We start from the raw sequence: 21,739 nt of genomic DNA on the forward strand, positions 1-21,739 counted from the left end.
GCTCCTGGATGCACTAAGCGCTATGGTTTGGACTACTCAACTCTGCCTCATCGTGCAAGCCCAGTGGTGTAGCAACTTGCTTTTCCAGTTGAGCCGTTGTTTAGTTTTGCAAAAGGCTGCAGTTGAAGTTGCAGTAAGCTGGGGTGGGGCAGCAACACCTGCGCTTTTGGTGAGGATACTCTCCTGATAATTGCTGTGAATGATTTGCTCCTCTTCTGATCAGACAGCAATGGGTGAAACAGGAATCCTCACTAGTAGAGCCCACCCTAATTACCCACTGTCATTATTAACACTTGGGTTTTGCTAAGCCCAGTTTCACCAGGTTGCTGTTGACTATCAGTCCGTATTTCTAACAGGTTGCAATACGTTTTAATCTAGAGCAGCACAAAGGTAGCGCGTTGGTGTGGACTGCAGTTTGAGATCTTTAGTATTCAAACAGTGACACTTTTGAGGACTTTAGATAATGCTGACAATGACGGTCTGCTTGATACGGATTTGCTTACGGAAGAGCAAGTTTTACTTGATCTTTTGAAGGTGTTACTGTCTATCAAACTTGTTCTTAATCAAAGATGCTGATTTAGACTTTCAAAAGGGAGTGTGATGAGAATCTGGCTAACTCGCATCACTTCCTTCAGGGCATCACATAGATTAGAAATATGTGAAGATGAAGATCCTCTCGCTGACATTTCAGGACTTGTATCCTTGGGAAAAGAGGACTTACGCCTCTGGTGGCATTTGGCATTCAAATCTCTTACAATGGGTGGGTTGTTTTTTTGTCAGCTTCCACAGCTATTTCCCTCCCTCCCTTATTCTAGGTGTCTTGCTGCTGTGGCAATAAGTGGGTATTTCTCTTCAATATGCTCTGGTCCTGTTCAGCTCCTCCCATTTTCAAAAACAGTATCTGTATTGTGAGAGGGGATGGGTGGCTGGCATTTGAACCCAGGACAAGGAGTAGGTGAAAGAGCAGCAGCAGGATGCTGGCAGCCTGTTTCTTCTGGAGTTGGGAATCTTACTTAACAGCAAAACCAAACAGCCACAACTTGTAACTTCAGATGTGACGTAGTTTCCTTTAAGTTTGTACTCTTGGCTAATGAATGCGAAGCCGAGGAATGATACAGTGATTATTAATTCTCACCCCTCCTTTGGGACACGTTAGGGAAATATCATCCATGTTGGGGGAAAAAAGAGCTTCCCTAAGCATCTGTGTTAAAAAGTCCTTTTGTAGTTATATTCTTAGTTTCTGTGAATTCACTCTGAAATCATTTTGCCAACAGAAGTCAGGGGCTGTCAGTGCCCATCTAGAAGAAACAGTGCTTATATCGTTCTAAACACAGTCATCTGAGAGCTGCAGAAATAATAATTCGTTCTGTTTAGAAAATAGTCTGTTCCTAGGGCACATGTCCTTTTTTTAGACTGCTATGAGGATGGAAAAAGAGCTTTGTATCTCAAAATGGCACGGGCGTCTGCTGTTTGTTCCATGCAGCAAGTCTTCATCTCGTTTCTCTGACATCACCCTGGATGGCTGCAGAAGTACTGCTCAGCACAAGTAGTGGGCTAGCATTTCTGCACAGGCAAACATGCGTAACGTTCAAATTAATAAAGATTTAGTGCTGGAGAATGACGGAAGACTTTGGAGAAGACGGGAGCATGGCTCCCGTCTGCCAGATTGCCATGGAAACACCAATACCTCTTCAGGTCTTTAATTGCCTTCCCTACATTTTTTTGTTGAAAACTTTTTTTAACAATGCTTTATGTTGCCATTCTGGATTGTAGGCATTTTGGCTTTGTTTGGAAAACTGAAAATAGGGGAAGGCAGGGAACAGTAGCTGTGCAAGGAAATGGAGAATATGGTGACTGACGGGCTTTCAAACTGTATTACAAGTTCATCCTGAATTCAATATGTATTATAATTTGTAGTTCTTCACCAGGAACAGTGTCACATGAACTGTAGCTGCATCTGATAGAAATAACAGTCGTCCTGCAGGTTCGTAGGCCTAAGGACCCTGAGGACAGAAAAACTTAAACTCTATCTGTGAATTTGCACAATGGTTCCCAGCTCTGTTCTTAGGAGGGCCAGTTAGTAGTTTTTGCCAGTTCCTAGAAGTTCGGAGGAGAGATTTGAAACAGATGATTGCAGGGCATGCAGTTTTGTGTGTCCGAGAGCTTAATGTAGTCAGATTTGCTGTTTGCACTCTTGAGTTAAAAAAACCAAAAACCTGGTGGACTTCTACAGCAAAATTTCTTCTTACTGGCTTGTTCTAAAATCTACTTAAATATTTTTTTGCAGTTTGTTTTTTTACACTTGTCTTACAAAGCCTGGAGAAGCTAGTGAAGAAAACCAGTTTAGGTATTGGGGGTTTCTCTTCCAAAAGGTACAGGATGTTGGCTGAGTGCCTTCACACTCCTCTGAGCTCTGCTCAGCTTCTCAGTTGATGAGTCTTGTATTATCCAATTGATTTCAGGCTTTTGTGCGTAAAAACAGCGGCGATCTCTTAATAATCTGATTAAAGCATTTTTACTTTACAGATGATTTCTATGCCTTATAGACAAGCTTTGTCCTTAACTACTACCTTCTGTCTGTGATGTGCAAACTGCTCAGCTTGTTTAAATCCCCTAAATGTTAACATTTTCTAAATCTGAACTGAATATAAGGCTTTATCACTTTTTCACAGTAAGAATTTTTCCTGGTTTGTTGTCCCCTGTCCCCCGTCAGTGTGGCTGCCATGGGGTGATCTGTTCTTAAGAAAAAAAGAAAAAGCTATGTTCATATTTTCAGCTAGCACTTATTTACTGGTTGGTTCTTCCCTGGTACATAATCTCACTGGAACTGTAACCTGTTGAGGTTAGTGAATAGCGTAATTAGTTATCACTCCTTTGTGGTTTTCCTCCAAAATTCAGTTATTTTTGGGTATTCTCTCCGTTTGTGCAGTGCTTCTTATTCCTTACCAGCTTTTTCAGCAGCTGTTTGTGCAGTGCAAGGTGCCCGCCGTAGGAGTATTTTGTCCCTTTCTGCACAGCGAGGACCTACTGCTCTTCCTCCAGAATTACACCTCGTGCTTCAGCATTTTCTCTTAGCTGCTTTTTTCACGCTGTTTTTCCTGAAGGGAATTGGAAGCTGTGTTTTGCTCCCTTGGAATTTGAGACCCCTTGATTTGTAGCATAGCTGGTGTTTCTGACCATGCTGATGGTCATTCTCTTCAGAGCTGATCCACCTCTGGCAAGCAGCCTGAGCTTGCGTAAGATTCCCCATGCATCCTGCTGTTTGAGGGCTTTGAATCCTTTTTCCTCCTTTCTCTTTATATATAATGGGTAACACAGTTGAAATGACAGGCTATTTCTCATCAATGTCAATCAAGACAGAAAATCCACTGACTGCATAAAGGTTATTGAAACCTATTTTGTCCTTTGGTTTTCTTTCTAGTCCTTAATGTATTTTTAGCCTGACTTTTCTTCTCTGTTCAAGTAGGTTGTTTTCCACCCTCTCCGACAAGAGAGCTTTTGAACCTATGGACAAGTTTCAACCAAATATGACAGAGGTCTAGGTTCTTAAAAGATACTGAGTTTCTATGAACTTAATGGAAAATTTATGGACAGAAAGAGGAGAGGGACCCATCTAGTGTCCTCCCAAGGAGAAAGCTGTACCACCAGTTCAGCTGTGTTCTCTGCCAGAATATCACTCTCCCCTTATTTAAAGTAAAACCTTTGGTCAGAGCCTGCACCTTCTTAGATGCAGGATAATCAACCACAAAGCTACAGGAAACCAGCTTTATAACGTCTCTTCCTCACAGCATTAATTGTTTTGGTATTTTGCATTTTTATTTCTGCTTGACTTTTTCTGAACTTGTGGGTGAGGAGTTTATTGACATAACTTTCCTTTTAGTATTTACAACAAAGCCCTTTCAGATGTTCTCTGGTTATAGCTCTGTTTCCCTATAGCAGCCTTCTCTCTTAAAAGCTGAACTCTGACACAGCTTCTGATCTTAATCCTTCACTATTTCTTTTAATTTTCTAGCCTAGAAAGTATCTGAATTTATAGTGGGCAGATGAAGTATAGAAACCAAATCACAACTTCCAGATCATCTTGGCATCCTAAAGAACAATGAGGCAGAAACACAACTTTTCTTTTCCTCCTAGATTTGCTTTAACTCTCTCCTCAGCCAAAAAGATTAAACCTCAGTGAAATTGTACTCAAGTGTGAGCTTTGGTAGATTCAGATGTTGAGAATCACATCACTTCCTACAGTGTTTCTGTGAGTAACGCTTTCTGCTTGCGCTCATTTTACAGCAGCGGCTGCCTCTTTTTTCCCTCTGGCCTTGGAAAATAGTCCTGGTAGGCTAGTTAAACATCAGGTTAGAATTTGTGTCTAAATGCAGGCATGTGCAAGGGTTTGTATGGACTCTAGGCTGGGTAGTATAGCTAATAACATTCACCTTGCGTGCACTTAGAGCCCTCGTCCGAGAAGTCTTTCAGACTTGGCTACGATGCATGCTAGAAATCGGGTGGTACTTTCACAAAGTGGTGGCGTGCCCACTTCATAAGAAGCCAGCCTTTCGATAATCATGGGGTGTCTTCCCAATATTCCCGTAATATGCCCAAAAGGACCGATAAAAATCATGAAGTGGTTCAATACATTAAAAAGCCACGGGATTTCCCCTTGAAGACCTGCTGACATACTGGAGCTAGCCCTCCACCGCACGAAGAGTGCGAGGACTTGAAACATCACTGCCTGTGCTTGGTCTGGGCTAACCCAGCTTCTGATAGTCTTGGTGGTTTTGGCAAGCTAGAGCAAGTCCAGAAAACCAACAAATAATTCACCATTGCTGGTTTTCTAAACACAGCAGAAAACTGTCAAAAGCAGCCTGTTAAGACTCAAAGCCTTGACGGCGTGCTGATGCTATCTGTATGCTGCTTTATCTTTTCAAGACAAAAGTATTTCCAGTTAATATAATGGATGTAGCAAAACATACTTTTTATGCTGGCTGAGGTAGAAGGTGAAGTTTCTGATACTGTTAACTCTTGAGCACAACATGGCAGAGTAGCAGAAAAGTAGCTTTTGAAGTAAGTCATGTTGAAATGCCTTGGTTTTGCATGCATTGTGAAATTGTTAAAGATATCGTGAAATACAGGAAGACAGTGCTTTGTGCACAGAAATGCTAATTTTACTGTGAGAACTGTAGTCTTTGATTTCCCTTGTGATTTCTTTTTTAAAGAGAAGTGGTTATGTTACTTTTTAATACTCATTTTAATATAGAATATGGTTGCATTTACATTCACTTCAGCTTTAGTTGCATTTCAATGTATTTCTATTCAGCCTATTTTAGTCTTAAGCTGAAAAAGTACAAAAGAGTCTTTTTGCTTTTATTTTCTTAGCTTCTTTCACTTCTAACTTACTATGTACAAAATATATATTTAGCTGCCTGCATTGCCTCATTCACTGTGTGTCTCTGTTAAAGAATTCTAAGGACTAGTAGTAGTTTAATGACCTGCTAAACAGTAGTTCAAGGCAGGAATAATTTGTCAAAAACCAGGAGAAAATTAATCATTACTTCGCTAAAGCCTCTCTGCTGTGCCTGTATTTGGCCTAGCAAGCTAAACAGGAATCACTGATTTGGATCCTTATTGTGACCCCGAAAGCTGTCACCCTCTTGTTCCCCTCCGTGCAGTTGTGCTGGGAGGTGGTTTTGGCCAAGTGCTAGTTAAGTTTTTACTATGTGGGTTACAAAATCAGCTGGCTGCTCAGTTCTCACTGGGGACGTGGATACTCAAAGAGATTACAAAATTGTGTTTGAAAGCACGGGCACAAAATAAATAATCCTCTGAGTATTTGTTTCACTGGCTTGATTGTGTGAAAAGAATGAAAATTCAAGGTAGTGAGATGAGAATACCAAGTCTGCTTCCCCTGCCAGTTCTCTGAAATGTGGTAAGGCTCATTTTAACCTTCTTCCATTTCCCTGGAGTAGCATAGGTGGTAAGAGAAGTCTGAATCATTACAGGTGCTTTTTCAGTTTCTCTTGAACACAGTGTAACTGAACTATGCTAACTGGAATCTGTGCTGTGAAAACAAGCTGCTGTAGTGTTAAGACAGAAGCAGATGAAGTTTGGAGTCGAAGCCTCATGCATGTTGCCGTTAAATGGGATAAAAATTGTCAGACAGGTGCAAATCAGTGTGGTTTTGACTGCTGTGGGGGGGAATGCCATGCAAAATCCGTGTTAATATTTCTGTCGCTTAGTAACCCTGACCTCAGGGGTTATCTGAAAGGGGCTCAGAGTGGAATTTTGTTCATTTCCTGAGAGCTCTGCAGAAGCAGCGCCATCCAAGTGCCCCTTTTTCAGAAGTCAAGTTAACAGAGACAGGCATGCTTGTATTGTGGGAAATACTGATAATTTTCCTGGGCAACTGGGTTTAATTTAACTGTATTCTCTATAGGGATTGCAAGTGTGAAATGCTCCTATGGTACCTTGTAGTGCATGTGACCTGTTTATGTGCTCCAAGGTTATTGAGAAATAACACTTCAAGCCCTGGATAGCAGTAACTGGAGTCTGTTCCAAGTTGTCTAATTGCTGGACTGAGTTAGGGCTGGTTTCAGGGAGAGCTTAGTGGCACTGGTGCGTTAACTCTTCTGTTTCTGAGCCCCATTCCTTAGTCACCAGCATATAAACTTTGGTGGTGGTTTGGACCAGTTTTCTCTGATGCCCCTTGCTGAATTTGTATTGAAAATTTAATCCATCTTGAGGAAAGGAAATCATGCTTAAAACAAAATGAGGCAATGTGCCCTACAGCAACTGGTGCGCAAGCAGGCAGTTTAGGTGGTTGGATGTTATTGATGCTTCTAGGTGCCTTAACTAAGATTGGTTAAATGCTTTCCCAAATGCAGTAAGGTTGTTGAAATAGGGTCTGTAAAGGCACAGAAGCGTGTGTGTTTGGGGACCAGGAGACAGAACTGGAGGCTGGGAAGAGCATGTGACTTCTGGGTGTCTGGGTAAGTTTAGGATAGGACCCAGATCTTCTGGTTCTGAGAGCTTTATCCACTAGTTTGGTGCCATTCAAATGGCAGGCTTTGGTCTAGGTGGACTGGCTAAATTTTTGTGGTTCTAGAGTGCCCTCTGCTTCTGCAGGGTTTCCATAGTTCTCACCGTTCTGGTCACTTCAGAAATAGCCATGGCGTGCTGCTTCAGGTCCCCATGAAGAGATGAGCACTTGCCAGGGCTGGAGCTGATGTGTCGCTTCCATCAGAGCTTCCAGTAGACTTGGATAAAAATTGACTAGCCCTGAACTGTATCATACCTAATGCCTTTTTTAAAACACAATACCGAAAATGTCAAGTTTGAGCTACAGAGTATCTCCTCCTTAGAAATACCAAATTCTTTGCTGAAAGTCTTTAACGTCTCTGATGTTTTCACTTACTCCCAAACACAATCCTGAGTGAAATCAGAAGTGTCACAACAGTAATGATGTTGCAGCAAATTCTGGATTGCTAGAAATGTACAGCAGGTGAGCTTATGAGGGACAGATGCCCCTATTTCAGTGCCAAATGTCCCTAGAGATAGTAGAAAAGAAGGAAAGAATTTGAGACAAAATATTGTGAAAGGTAGTGTAGGAGTAGTTGCCTCATTTCAGAGAATTTTAATCCAGAATTTTGATCAGAAAGTAGTAATTGGTGACACTTAACCCAAAATACATAAGTGCTGACACGAATGTCTTTGTAGCTTGCTGAAATTACTGCGTGCTTTGCTTTGAAAATCTACCTGAAAGAAATTCTGGAAACATTTAGTTGCCTGATGAACAAATCTGTATTTGATTCTTCTTTCAGTCTGGCTCTTTTGATGCTGCCAGAGATTAAATTAAACTATGTGCTAGTGTCTTTGGTTTTGTTCCAGTCATATAAAATTTTCTACTATAAAATTTTCATTCCCCAAAATATGCTAATGAAGCTTTGACTTGACATGTACGGCTACTGATTTGACTGTTGTTTTCTTTTCTTTCAGCTTTGCAGTGTATGGATGATTCCAAGCCATGTGTTAATGAGGGAAAGTGCATTCCATATAAAAATGGTACAGGATATTGCAAGTAAGTTGGTTTCATTTCTAATCAATTTAATTACTAATCTTCTTTCATTCAGGAAGAATGAAAGGAAGTGTGAATTGTTAAGATTTTCTTATCGGGTGCATTAAGTGTAACGGTTTTAGCACAGTTGGTGTTTCTTGATAATGCATTAGTTCTTCTGCGCTAGCTTTTTGTAACGTAAGAAATCTGGAGTTCTTTTTCAGATTTTCAGGTTTGGATCTTGTCGGTTTGATTTCTTTGCATGAGGTTAGGAAGCAAGGCCAAAGTGATCATAGAGGTAAACTCTGTACCTTGCTTCCAGACCCACAAGTTAAGTTGGAACTTGCTCTCCATCTTATAGCTTGCCTTACTTCATAGCGCTTCAGCCCCAATTTGAATATTTTTATTTTTTTTTTCAGAACTACTCTGCACTCTGAAGTGTGCCAGTTCCCTTCCACATGCTGGAGAGCAAGTAATATGTGGGAGTTGTAAAAACAAACTAACAAAAAACCCCAAACAAACACCCACGTTTGTCTTTATTGCATAATTGATTTTGGTAAATGTTGACACCCATCTTTAATGGTGCCTTCACTTTGTTGCTGCGTGGAAAGCTGGTCAGCGGGAACTTTGGCGGTGTGTGTGGTGTCTGGAGAATGATATCACATCTATTTAAATGCAGTTCACCTTTCAAACGGCAGTATTTAGATTTTCTTTAAATGAAGTGATATTTTGCAAAACGATAAATCCTCCTTGTTTGGCAGGATTAACTTACTACGTCTGCAGTAAATGGATTATTTTCTAAACCTCGTTTGCTTCATCAGTGCAAGCTGTGCCATTTTCTAGCATGCTAAATCCCTCTTTCCTTACTGCTAACGTTCTTTAAATATTAGTGAATTTTGTCTTGTTGATTTAGCTGGGCTAACACACAGCTCTGCTCTTCACCCTTTTGTACACATCCATCTTCCCTAGCCACAACTTTTAGTTCTTTCTGTTAATGTGGTACATAAAACTTGATATACTTAAATTGCACCTGTGGCACACAAAGGGGAAATCATAATCTAATTTGAGGTTCTTCTCAGTTTCAAATCAATACCTGGTGTGCAGAAAGGCCATAGAAAGGCAAATATGTAACTTGTTATTCCCTGTTGGTTTTTTCAAATTTTTAACTGTTACTGCTTCCTAGTCTTTTCCTTTCCGTGGCTTTATATTGCTGTCAACAGAAACAAGCTGCTCTTCTGAAAAGAAAGCTGGAACTTTTCCTGCTTTTCACCTGTATTTTAAGACTGAAACAAGAAATTGTGTGATATTAGTAGGTCTTTCTGATGCGTACTTAAGCATGTTAGTCTGGAGCCAAAGTATGTGGGTCACAATGAAGGTAATAAACAAGGGTGGTATTGATGTTGGTGCCGCTTGTACCTCCCTAAGGATGTTTTCTCCAACTTGCATGTTCCTCTTAACCATGACTTAGACTGTTTAAAAAAAAAAAAAAAATTATTTGGTTCATCTGATTAACTTCCATTCAATATTTGTAGTGCAGTCCAGATCTTGACACATTTCCCTTATCACAGTGGCAGCTTTGACCACTCTTACATTTTTTTAGCGCACAGAGTTATTTATAATTTTAATGTTGCCTTCTTCCTTTTGGTGCAGTCTTCTTCCAAGTCTTAAGCCAGCCCCTCCTTCAAGTAACAGCTTGGTCCCTTTGCAGGTGCCAGAGTAACTGGAAAGGCTAATAGAGGCCTGTATACAGAGATTAGTATGTGTCTGTTTTCTAGATCTGGCTTAAGAACTCTTTTTTGCAGAAAGGAAGGAAAAAATAGCAAAAACCCCTCAATTGTGGAGACTCTACCTTTAGCAGGCTGATTCTTAGCATCCTGTTCTGGTTTTAATTTTTTTTTTCTTTCCTGCACTATGAGGAACTCTGAATAGGGGAACTTTCTATCTGGTGTAGTAACCTAAATGACTTTCTGAATTTTTGATGGCTCTAAGAGTAGAAATACTTTGTTCAGGAAACTGAACTTATTACTAAAGCAAGTGGCTTGGCTTCTAGCTCTGCAGGATCACTCACTGATGAGCTAAATCTCCACCCCTTCCACTTTCTTCAAGTTTTCTGCAGTACTTCCTCTGCTGGGCAATAAGTTATTACAATGGGCTCTCTTCCTCTTTCTGTACCTCCTCTCTGCCAAGTTGTTTGTTCTAGTGTGTGGTTGGTCCATCTAGTTAATCTTGCTGTCTGTAAGAAACAGGCAAACAGCTGAGGAAGAACCTGCATCAGAGGTAATCATATGTGATGAATAAGACATGAGTAACGTAAGCACTGGTAAGCAAAGCATCTAGTCTAGATATTTGGCAAAGCAGCAAGTGACAGCTTAGTGCTGAAACAGCTTTCTTTGTCAGAAAATCCTGTAGCATCTACTCCATTAAAACAGAAAGCTAGTTTTCTGCTAAGAAACCTTTATTCTGGTGCATCTGGCTTCTGTTATGGGAATAGCGATTGTGACCCTTGTAAGGAAATCGGAGTTGGATCTTTATCAGATTGCTCTTGCAAGTGCCCTTTAAGTAGCTCCGTTCCCCTGGTGACGCTGCTGGCCCATGGCTGTCATTTTGTGGCACTGTTTGATAGAATTACTGACCTTCTTTGACCTGGATTTTATATTTGGAAAATTACACGTTCCTGTGTTTGCATCTTCCAAGGTCAGAATTTTTGTTTGAGAGGTCTTTCTACACCCATTCACTGACTAGCACGGTGAGGACGCAGACCTTATTCCAAGGAATATGGCTGTATCTGCAGTAGCAGTATGAAGGGGACCTGTCATTCCAAGCTTTCTGGGTCCTGCTTTGACAAAAGACAGTTTCAGTTTGGGGTTTGGCTTTGCGTTGCACTGTGGTGGGCTTTGTTGTTTTTGTTGTGGGTTCCCTCCTGCCCCCAAAGCACCTCCAGGCAGCCTTTTGCACATTGAGGTGTTAAGCATGAAGGAGCCTTCTTGCATACTCTCATATCCAGCAAAGTAGCAGGATAACAAGTTGCTTGTTGCTTAATGCTAATGTTGAACGTCACAGGAAAACCCTTTCTCATCTCCCTGCTGCTAGATGACTGGGAAAGTAGTAGTAGGAAGAGTCTGGGGGATAGTACTGGTAACTTGCAGTATTTCTGCAGTTGCAGGCAGGCGGAGAAGGTGTGGGTACAGGGAGCTGTTTCAAGGACAAGAAGTGCAGAGATTTTGGCAACGCTGCCCGCTGTTTTCTGAGCACAAGAGTCTGCCCTGCTGCAGGTGGATGCAGGACTGGGCAGTCCCTCTGTGCTTGGAGTGGGGCAGGGCCCTGAAGCAGAGAGTATCTTGACTGGTTTCCCCATGTTTGGCAGCTGCGGCCTCTCCCGACTTCCCTCCCCTGTGCCCCAGTGACAGGGAGCAGAAGCAAGACTGTGCCAGGGAGAGAAGCAGAAGTGAGAAGGAAGGGAGTTCGGGTAGGGGTGCTCCAAGGTTTAGCGAGGAAACTGGGCCTCGCTACTCCTCATGCTTTGTAGGGTTTTAAGATTGGATTTTGACCTTAGGACTGTTGTACACTGCGTGCCCGGAAGGGATATCAGTACCTCTGTATGAACCAAAGTACTGCTTTAACTCTAGTGTCTTTTGTTGGGTCCTGATGGTGAAAAAAAAAAAGTACAGTGGCAACCATGGCTTGTTTCCTGTGCTTAGTCAAAAGTGGAGACTGCTGAAGTTGGCTGATTCCAAAAGGACAGTCTCCTTCAGCACATCCTTTCATGCCCAAAGCTGTCAGGATCTGTGCAGCTTTGTGTGCTTCTGTGCCTCTTCAGTGATCAGTGTTTTTCTCACCATGTGCAGAAGTTTGTGCATACTTTCACATTGCATGATACAGTTTTTACCTCTTGTCTGCAGGGTGGCAACAGGAGGACCTCAAAGCGTGCTAAAGTCAAAGCAGCAATAGCATGGCAGTAAAGGGCTTTTATCCTAATTCCAACCCCCAGTAACTCTAACCCCCTTGCCAGGTTTTTGACCTACCTTTCTTTCCAGCTGGATCTTCATAAATGAATTTTAACTCAAATTTAAGAGGATTTCTGGGGCTGAAGGCAAGATCCTAGACTGCAGAACTGCTTCCAAGACTGCAGCAGATATCTTCTCAGGATCTGTCTCAATAGACTAATCACTCCTAGACCAGTGAATGGGGAATACCCACAGGAGACCTTGTAGCAGGATGAGGTCTGAGAGTTTTCCAGAAGAGGCTAAATGCAAAAGTTGAAAAGTTGTCCCTTTCTGAGAATGGGCTGCCCTTTCCTGTTTCCTTCTGTCTCCTTTCAGAAGTTAAAGGAGACCCTTGAGACCAGGGCAGAGGAAAAAAGGGAGAGTACACACCCTTTTAGCTTCAAATCTGGGAACAAAGTGGTGATTTGAGTCACTCAGTCAAAATTTTCTATTGTGATTTACCTGTGTAGACCAAAAGCTGTTCAGAACTCTGATGGTCAGAAAAAGCTGAACTAAACCTTGCCCGTTCAGACTTTGGTTGCTGTTACTCCTTGGTATACTGCGGAGTGGTATACTGTAGAAGTGTTTTCTGTTTCTGACTAGAAACAATAGCTGTGTACTGCTTTAAACGCAGAACAGAGAGGCCGTCCCATCCCATAGTTTGCATTCAAAGTATGACGCATAAATGGGAGCCTTGAGACATGGGAAGGAGCGTTTGTAAAGCTAACCAGAGAATCCTGTTCTCCCTCCTGAGAGGAGGTGTAGGTGTGGGAGGCAGAACCCGGGAGCCAGAGGGAAGTCTGGTTAAAATCTGTAGCAGAATAGCTGAGACCCTTCTCACGTTAGTCATCAGACTGCGTTTTTTTTCCCCCTCCTCTGTTGAAGCATCTTCCAATCAAAGTGAAGGGAGTGTTGGGCTGAGGGGGGGAGAAGCAAGACTACTAGGAAATTCTTCCCTTCGCGTTTTAAATTAAAACCATCTGCTTCCTTCTGTGCATCTCCAGATGATATCACTGGGCCTGAATAGGAAACTCCCATGAAAATCAAACATCTGGAAGACTGGTTAAAACAGTCTATAAGGTGCATTTGAAGAGACTGTCCTATGAATGTGCCTAAGCAAATGTAGTATGGCAGATGAGGAGGTTTTTCCAACAGACCAGACGTATTTTCCAGAAGTCTTTTGAAAGCAAGAGAGAACTAAGTATTGGGAGGTAACTTCAATGTAGTTTTAGTGGCAGAAGAGCCAAAAATGCAGCTTTTGTGAGTCTTCTACTTTCACTTTGTAGCGTTAGGTTGTTAGAGTGAATGCAGCTCTGTGGATTTGTGGATACTTCAGATTTGGATAAATACCTTCATTTTGTTTTTACGTCTCTTGTTTAGCTCCATGAGAGCCTGAGCTAAGGCAAATGCAGGCTGGAGCTGAAAAGGAGGAGAAGGGGAAAAAAAAATAAAAATGGGCTGAGCTCTGACTAAAGTATTTGTGCTGGAAAGTAGCCCAGAGAGAGTAAAGGAGAAGCTTTAATTAGAAGCAGCTGCATAGCTGATGCAGCCCACAGGACATTTTCCCATTTCAAACTCTCTAGCTTTCAGAAATCATGATTTGAATTAAGTTGCATGTGAAATTTGTTCTTAAAAGATTAAATTCCTGTTGAAGTAGGTTAAGAGACCTCATGAGCTTCCAGAAAGTGCCAGAACAAACTTCATCTTTCTGTTTCTGAGTGTTAGATGGAAAACTGAGGAGAAACAGTGGCTTTTATTTGGAAAAGATTTGGTTTCCTGTTCTGACCATGTCATTTGGAGCTGACACAAGCTGCTACAATTTTAAGCTGCTCTGTAGACAAGTGGCTTTTTTTTTTTTTTGTTCTCCTAAAGAGAACTTGAAAGAGTAGGTTGGGATGAGAGCAAAGCAGGGGTGGTGGGAAGCTGGAGCTGCTGTTGAGGATAATCATATCCTTTAAAGAATTCTGGACTTAAACCACACTTTTTCAGTGTTTGCCTCTATTTTTAGAGAAACAATGCTGTGCCCAACATGAATCAGGGGCAAATATTTGCAGTTTTGTCTACACCAACATTTAGAACTAAATTACTAGTATTTGTGCCTAGAAATGTTGATGACAGGAGACATGGTTGAAAATCTGGACTGTAGGATTTTTGTTCTTTAACATTCAAAAATGATTGCACTGAATTGCTGGAGGGGAAAATTGCATAACTGTGTGACCAAGCACTTCTCCAGGAGGAGAACAAAATGGTGGGTAGAAGGGCCGTGTGTACCTGACCTACCATCTTTCCACAGGCAGGCACGTTCCCTCTGGCATATTCTGTAAGGCTTTGTCCTTCCAAATATAAAGAGCTAAAGTTAAAAGAGCTTTTGCTGTTCCCGGCTGGAGTGCTCCCTCGTGTTTTTCTGATTAGCTTCAGAAGATACCGGAACAAGCCTGGTCTTGGAGCGCTCTTCAACTTTTTACCAGAACATTTGTGTACAAAACGCTGGGCCGTTTGTGGGTGATGGTTGCGAGTGTCGTCTTAGAGCACAGGTCTCAGCTTTCCTTTTAAATCATACCAGCAATACTCTTAATCAGTGTTTAGGCTCCCTCCTCCCTTTTACCTAGGGGCAATAGCTAAATGCACCTTCCAGTATCCCTGTGTGGTAGGGGGTGGGTGGGAGAGAAGGCATTTTTTGGTGGTTTATTTGCTTGTGGACAAAACATGAGATGTTCCTCTAGACTTTCTGGTTTGTTTTACAGCCTTTCAATGAAAAAGCACTTTAGGACTTATGTTTTAGGTGTATTTTGGTTTATTTTGTATTTGTGGAATGGTGGGTGGTGTTGGAGGGCCTCTTGTTTACCTGATGAGATGCCCTAGGTGGGGTTCTGTGAAATTCTGGTCTGTTGCTCTTTCTTTCATGATAAAGAGAACTACAAGTGCATGGCCTGTGTCTGCTGCTGTTAGTCTGAGGAGCTTGGTGTACTGCTGACAGTGAAGACGGCTGAGCTGCCGAACCCCCCCCATCACTGGTGGTGGTGAAACCAGAAGAAATCCCTATAACGAGGTCTTGTAAGCCTTCTGGGACTGAAGTTCAATTTGACTGTATACATTCATCAGCTGCATATAGATGCCCAGAAACATGATTTAATTGTAGTTATCCAGACGGTCTCTGAGCAGAGCTAGCCAGCGCACCATGTGCAGGCTTGAATGCCGTGGGAGTTGAGCAGTCTTCCAGCTTCTGGCACAGCCGTCTTTGCTGGGTGCCAGATTTCGATGTGATTGAGCTCCTACAAAGCCGTGCTGTAGCCCGCTGGCGTTTGGACTGATTTCTAATCCGTATCGAGGAAGGATTTGGGATGTTAAAAGAACCCTATAGAACTGCCATGGTTTAGGCCCAGAATACCCAAAGATTGCCTCTCGTGTGATGTGGCAACAGCTCACGCTGACTGACAGCCTTCAGCTGTTACACCGGGGATGGCACAAGAGGCAGAGGATATTCTGCAGATGGTATTGTCTCAGGATTTGCTTTCTGTAACTTTATTAATCCTGCCTTGCCCTGCAAAAACTCTTCTTTCATGTCTCTTTTTGGGTACGAAGTTGAAAGTATTAAGGTATGGTGAAGGGAGCCTGACTTGGGTGTGGGGAATGGTAAATTACCACTATGCACATCTATTATATGACTTTCCTGCTTTAGACATAAGGCTAAAGCTAGTTAATAAATTTTAACATGAGAAAAAACAGTTGTGGTCATCTAGTAATGACCCCTTGTGTAACTCGGATAATAACCTCTCTGAATAGCTGTGTTTGAACTAGCGTGCATACTCTTTCTGGAACAGCCAATCCTGGTGTTCTTTTAAACAAGCATGAGTGATGGAGAAATTCCACTGCAACCTTAAATGCGTTGTTCCAGTTGTTTCTCTCCGCTGCTGAGAGACTCTGTATAAGTCTGTGTCTGAAGATAAAGATATTACCCTATTTCTAATCTTAATTTATATAGCTTGAACTTGTAGCTGCTCAGTCCTGTTATCCCTGTACCTTCTAGATTGGGAATTATTGTTAAATCTGAGTTTCTTTGTGGGTACTTGGAGCTTTTGATTAACTGTCTCCTCTCTTTTCCCTTTAATAAATAGACTGAGCCACCTGAGCTTTTCATTGTGTCAAGAGTTTTCTATTAATCATTACTGTTGGCTTCTTTGAATTAATTTCAGTTCTTCCTTCTTAAAGAGCAGACACCAGAACTGATGTAATGGCCTAGTAATGGTTGTGCCATGCAAGTATCAGGTGTAGCATAATCTCATTTACTCCTACTGGATATTTGCTGTTTGTACAACTAAAGTATTCCTGGCCAAACTGTCACGCTAGGAATTCATGTTCAGCTGACTCTTAGGAACCCCCAGAGCAAGTCTGTCTTTCCCAGATCAGTCTCCTGTTTTCGGGAGGATGCTTTATATGTTTTTGTGTCTAGATGCATGACTTCTCAGTGCTTAAAGTACACTTTGCGTGCTGACTGCCTTCTTAAGCAGTTCGTGTTACTACTCTCTATGAAGAACTTGTCTTCTCTCTTACTACATGTTTGACCAGCATTGATGTTTTCTGTTGTTATTCATTGATAGAAGTGTTGAATAGCGTAGCAACAAAGGCAGATCCCTGTAGTATTCTGTTAAAAACACAGCTTCATGACTACTGTTTGATTTTTTTTTTTAAACTAAATTTAAAGGCCTATCCAGTTAAGTGGTGGGGTTTTTTGTTTCGGGTTTTTTTTCCAATCCACCGTACACTTTTAAATGCATAAGGAAAAGGCAGTCTCTTTACTGTTACGTTCTTTTCTTGGGGCTAGCTAGATGCTTCGTATTTCTTGCAGCTGGAATCTCCTTCCTTTGCATTTGAGTAACTCATTGATTTAATAGTTGCACCTATCCTGTTCTGGAACAAAGTGCATCTAATGTTCACCTCTGAATTTTTTGCAGTGAAATACATGCCCTCTGAGGCTGTGAGTATCTTGGGTTACTTACCAGTTAAAGCATGCAGCTGTGCACTATAGAAAAAACTGCAAGTGGTCAGTCCTGTTTTGTATGTTAGGTGTTATTTTTATCCAGCATATAATCTTGCAGCTTTCTGCTACCTGAAAGAAGCAAATGGAACCATGGGTGACACAAAGGTGGGGTTTGCAGGCTTGCTTGCCTGGGTCCTGTATCGCTGGAAGTTAAATGGAAAATTCGTAGTACAAAGGCCAGTTAAAAGATGGATTACAGCTGACAAGTGTAGTCAGACTGTATTGACATAAGTTTAGGTTAGAGAGAAATAACTGCAATTATTCTGCAATCACAGATCTTTGTATAAAATATTACCCTAGTTGTAGATTGTGTGTGTGTACTTGTTTTTCTGTGGGAGACAGGAACAATGACCTTGTCGTTAGGGTGCTAGCCAGGGGCGTGGGAGACCTGACTTCAGGGCTTGCGCTGCTAGCTGAGTGCAGACTTCAGCGTGTCAGTCCCAGATGCACTTATCAACATGAGGATAACAATATATTCCTGTCTCACAGGAGTATTGTGGAGAAAGATCTGCTACAGATCTTCAGGCCATAAGACACTGCATTTGTAAAAGGTTTATAAATATTTTGGAAGATGGATAATACGTGGTGTTAATACCTATTACTGAAACTGCTTGATTTTTTTCTAAAAAAAGATGCTTGTTAGAATGGAAGTAGGTGCAAGGAATTAATTGTTACTCAGCAGTTCTTTAACACTTAGGCTTTTACTGAAGTTTTGAAGGGAAGTGGAAGAGTAAGTTCCTGCACTTGATGTAACTCTGATTGTATGCACTATTTATTTATTTATTTTGTAACGAGTGATTTCACAATTTGAACTTAAGTTTTCAGTGGTCTCATTTGGGATAATCCCAGAGGAAGGCCCTGTTATATCTATGACGTTAGCATTTAGGTCTGTTAGTGTTACCATTAACTATGGCAAATTCCAAGACTTTCTGTAGTCATAGGACTTCATTCCTGGTATCTTCCCAGGGCAGAAAGGCTTCAGGTGAATGTGCTGCAAGTAATTTCTTTTCTGTTGCAGGTGTCGAGAAGGCTTTCTTGGAGACTACTGTCAATACAGAAACCCCTGTGAAAGCAATACCTGTAAGAACGGGGGAACTTGTGAAACTACGTCTCTGATAGGAAAGGCTACCTGCAAATGTGCTCCAGGGTTCACGGGAGAGGATTGTCAATACTCTGAATCGCACCTCTGCTACGTGTCCCAGCCCTGCCTGAACGGAGGAACTTGTCATCCCCACAGCCAGGAAACGTACGAGTGTGTCTGTCCTCCAGGTTACACAGGTGGGGTTCTGCATTTGTACCTCCAGACTCCCTCCTTTGTGAATGACTTCATCCTGGAATGTTCTGGGGCAGTCGTAATATGCTCTCAAATTTACTAGCTCCAGCACAGGAAATGAGAAGAAGTCTAAATGACTTCATGACCAAAAAAAGCAAAGGGGGATAGGGAGTCAAACTCCCTACCCTTTACACGTAAGCAGAAAGACATTTTGATCTTGTGGGGTTGTCCACGTGGGAAAACTGAGTGCAGAAGCTATTCTGGAATGGCTGTTACACTTTGAATTCAGAGTGCACCTTCTAGAAAAAATGAAGTAAATTTGACCAGCAAAATCTTTCTATGGGAAAACTGTAATTGGGTGCCTGAGGGGAAGCATGGAAACTCACTCCTTTCATTCTTGAAGGGGACATAGAAGAAGAGTGACTGTCAGTGTGTAGTATGATTCAGGTCATGGGTTATTTTTATAAATCACAACATTCTGTATCTTGCTGCTACCCTGTAAATAAAATGACTGTACTGTAACCACAAATTGATTTTCGTTTCAAATATAATACTGTAAAATGCAGACAAATTTTCCTTCAATAATTTTAAGATTTAGTACACCAATCATTTTGAGGTAGTGTGAAGGCAATACTGTTTTCCACAGAAATAACTTTTTATTAATGGACTGCTCTGTCTTGATCCTACAGGAAAGGATTGCCAGTGGATTGATGCCTGTACATCTCAACCTTGTGCCAATGGAAGTACATGTACTGTATCTGGAAATAAGTTCTCCTGCATCTGTCTGGCTGGCTACACTGGCCAGAAGTGTGAGATAGATGTGAATGAATGTGCCACACCAGGCCTTTGTCAACATGATGGGACCTGTGTCAATTTGCCCGGTTCATACCGATGCCGCTGCAAGCCAGGCTATACAGGGCATCGCTGTGAGAGTGTATATGTGCCATGTTCCCCATCACCCTGTATGAATGGAGGAACTTGTCATCAAACAAGTGACTTCACCTTTGAATGCAACTGTCTGCCAGGTAAATGACGCTTCTTCAAAGTGCTTGGTTTTGTAGCCTTGTCACTGCATTCCTGTCTGTTCTTCTGAAAACTTCTCTTGGAGTTTCTGTGTGATATTTGTGTAATGTAAGGTTGAAGGGAGAAATCTCAGCAAGGCAGGAAGCTCTGCTAGGATGTTAATTTCTGAGTGTCAGGATTTCATAATATGGAAGGGAAGAAAAGGGAAGAAGGCTAGAAATGACAGATTTCTTTGGCACCCAATTAGAGGCAGCGGATCAAATAGGTAAGAACTATGAGGTAGATTCAAGGAGATTAGGGTGGTATCTCCTAATGCCCATTTGGAATGCGAAATTCCATAAACGTAAACCTCTACAAATACATAGTTTTGTGTTAATAAAGGCCATAGTTAACTTCAGTGCTTGAATGAAGATGAACGCGTGTCTGTCTCCCTCTCAGTCTTTACCCCTAAAACATATTAGGTTCTGTTCCCTTCCTTTTTCTCCTCCGGTTCCTCCAGATCTTACGAGATGTCATTTCCAGCTCGCCACACCCTTTTTGTCCTGTAATACCTCCAGATAAATTATGCTTGCTTGTTTTCAGATGCTTTTAGCTGCCCTGAGTTCATCCACAGCAGGGGTGATGTGCTTACTTAGGATCATGGGCTGCATTGGTTTTGTGTGTCAAGCTGGGCTCCAATCACCAAGGCACCCGTCTCTACAAATGACCATATGTCACCTGGTTGGGACGCTGGTGGTCTCATCCTGTCCTGCTCCTCCCCATCCACTTGTCTTACTGACCACAGGGCAGTGCTAGTCATATCAGGGTTTTTTTAGGCTGATATTTTTTTACTGAGTAATTCAGTCCATGGGAAACTGATTGTTTGGAAATGCTTTTGACGAGACTTCCTACTTAAGTGTATTGTAGTTTGGCACATGAACACTTGGTGTGTGGTAATCTAGAAAAGTAAACTCTCTTCCCTTAAGCATTTCCCTGTTGTTATTTATGTGAAAGATGTAGCTGCCATTTACTGTTTAGGATGAATGTAGAGTGACTGCGTTCTCATGAGGATCATCTGGAGTCACAGGTATGTGTGGAAAGTGTGTTTAGAACTTGTGAAAAATGCTCTCTTTTTGGACACCTTTGTCTTGAAGTGTTGGCTCAAATGACCTTAAATGTACATTGCCAACCTTAGCTAGTGCCTGCACAACAACTTTCTGGGTCGTCTGAGCAAGCATGTGACTTTGAAGAACTTAGTAAAGTCGATCTTAAAATAGAAGGATGTATCATCTTTATTTTTCTGTGAAAGCAACCATTTCTAACTATGCTTGAAGAAACGGTGCTTGAACATACAGGGTCTTGGAAAATGCCATATCTTAACTAAGAGTTGCTCTCAGGGAATTTATTGCTTTTCTGCTTTGCATCTTTTTAAAATGAAATTGTAAACTAAGTATCTCTGGATTAACAGGCTTGATCAGAAATTCAGAATTTTCTTAAAGTCAGATCTGTTTAGCCAGTTTAAGGAGTTTAAGATATCATGCAGAAGCAGTGTGGTGGGGGTTAAGAGGAGAGGAAGATGAATTTTGAAGGACTCGATCCTGTAAAGCTGATAAGACAGTTTGCTTTCGTGATTCTCTTACAGGGGTACGAGACTGGGTAGGAGCACATTTTCCCTTAGACAAGCGTGTGGGCTGGCTAAACTATGGTCAGGAAATGAAAATGAGATTACTATAGTAACAGTTACACACCCACACTGCTCACACACGTTTTGGATTATTAGCTGCTTTTTTGGACTTGTTACACAACGTGTGTAGTGGGGGTGAGTTAATGTGGCTTTGAGAGCCTTCACTTCTGTATTTCCTGTATTTGTTTAAGTTGGCCATGTTGTTTTGCTAGCTTGATTTTTTTTAAAACTAGTCATTTGAAAAACAGCAAAAAAAGGGAGAGGTTGGAGAGGCCAAAATGCTTACATTAAATTCTTTGATAAAGGCAAGGCACCCAGCCATTTCTTCCCCCTTAGTGAAGCACGCAGAGCAAAATTTCTGAAGTGTTAGAAAAGGTTCTGTCTGGGAAGGAAAGGTCAACGGAAAGAGAAGAGAAATGGTGGCCTGTCACGCCCAGGGAAGATGTGAACAAGGCCTTCTCATCTGGAAGAGAGTGCCAAGATCATGGACTAGAAATTCCTCTTTAGACTCCCTCTCTGAATTGGAGCAATGCCGATGATATTGTGACTATAAATGGAATTGCTCTAGCCCTTCCTTCTGGACTGCCTTAAGATGTTACCATGGCTCAGTGTTATGGCCGTAGAGGCAGGAGGCGGTTACATCTTGAACTGCTAGTGTCGTGGTTTAACCCCAGCTGGTAACTAAGCACCACACAGCCACTTGCTCGCTCCCCCC

At 41.8% G+C, this 21,739-nt stretch overlaps 1 protein-coding gene across 1 annotated transcript in view; it reads left to right on the top strand.

The window, feature by feature from the left end:
- The first annotated feature begins 7,994 nt into the window (after positions 1–7,994).
- LOC103904006 (neurogenic locus notch homolog protein 2) overlaps positions 7,995–21,739 on the top strand; it is a 59,549-nt gene continuing 45,804 nt past the window's right edge. Inside the window, exons 1-3 of the mRNA XM_009285336.2 lie at positions 7,995–8,068; positions 18,084–18,343; positions 19,028–19,363. Of these exons, the coding sequence (XP_009283611.1) occupies positions 7,998–8,068; positions 18,084–18,343; positions 19,028–19,363 (667 nt within the window). The 5' untranslated portion in view covers positions 7,995–7,997. The remainder of the gene's footprint in view (positions 8,069–18,083; positions 18,344–19,027; positions 19,364–21,739) is intronic.

This window comes from Aptenodytes forsteri, unplaced genomic scaffold (assembly GCF_000699145.1).
Source record: "Aptenodytes forsteri isolate BGI_AS27 unplaced genomic scaffold, ASM69914v1 Scaffold104, whole genome shotgun sequence".
Lineage (NCBI taxonomy): Eukaryota > Metazoa > Chordata > Aves > Sphenisciformes > Spheniscidae > Aptenodytes > Aptenodytes forsteri.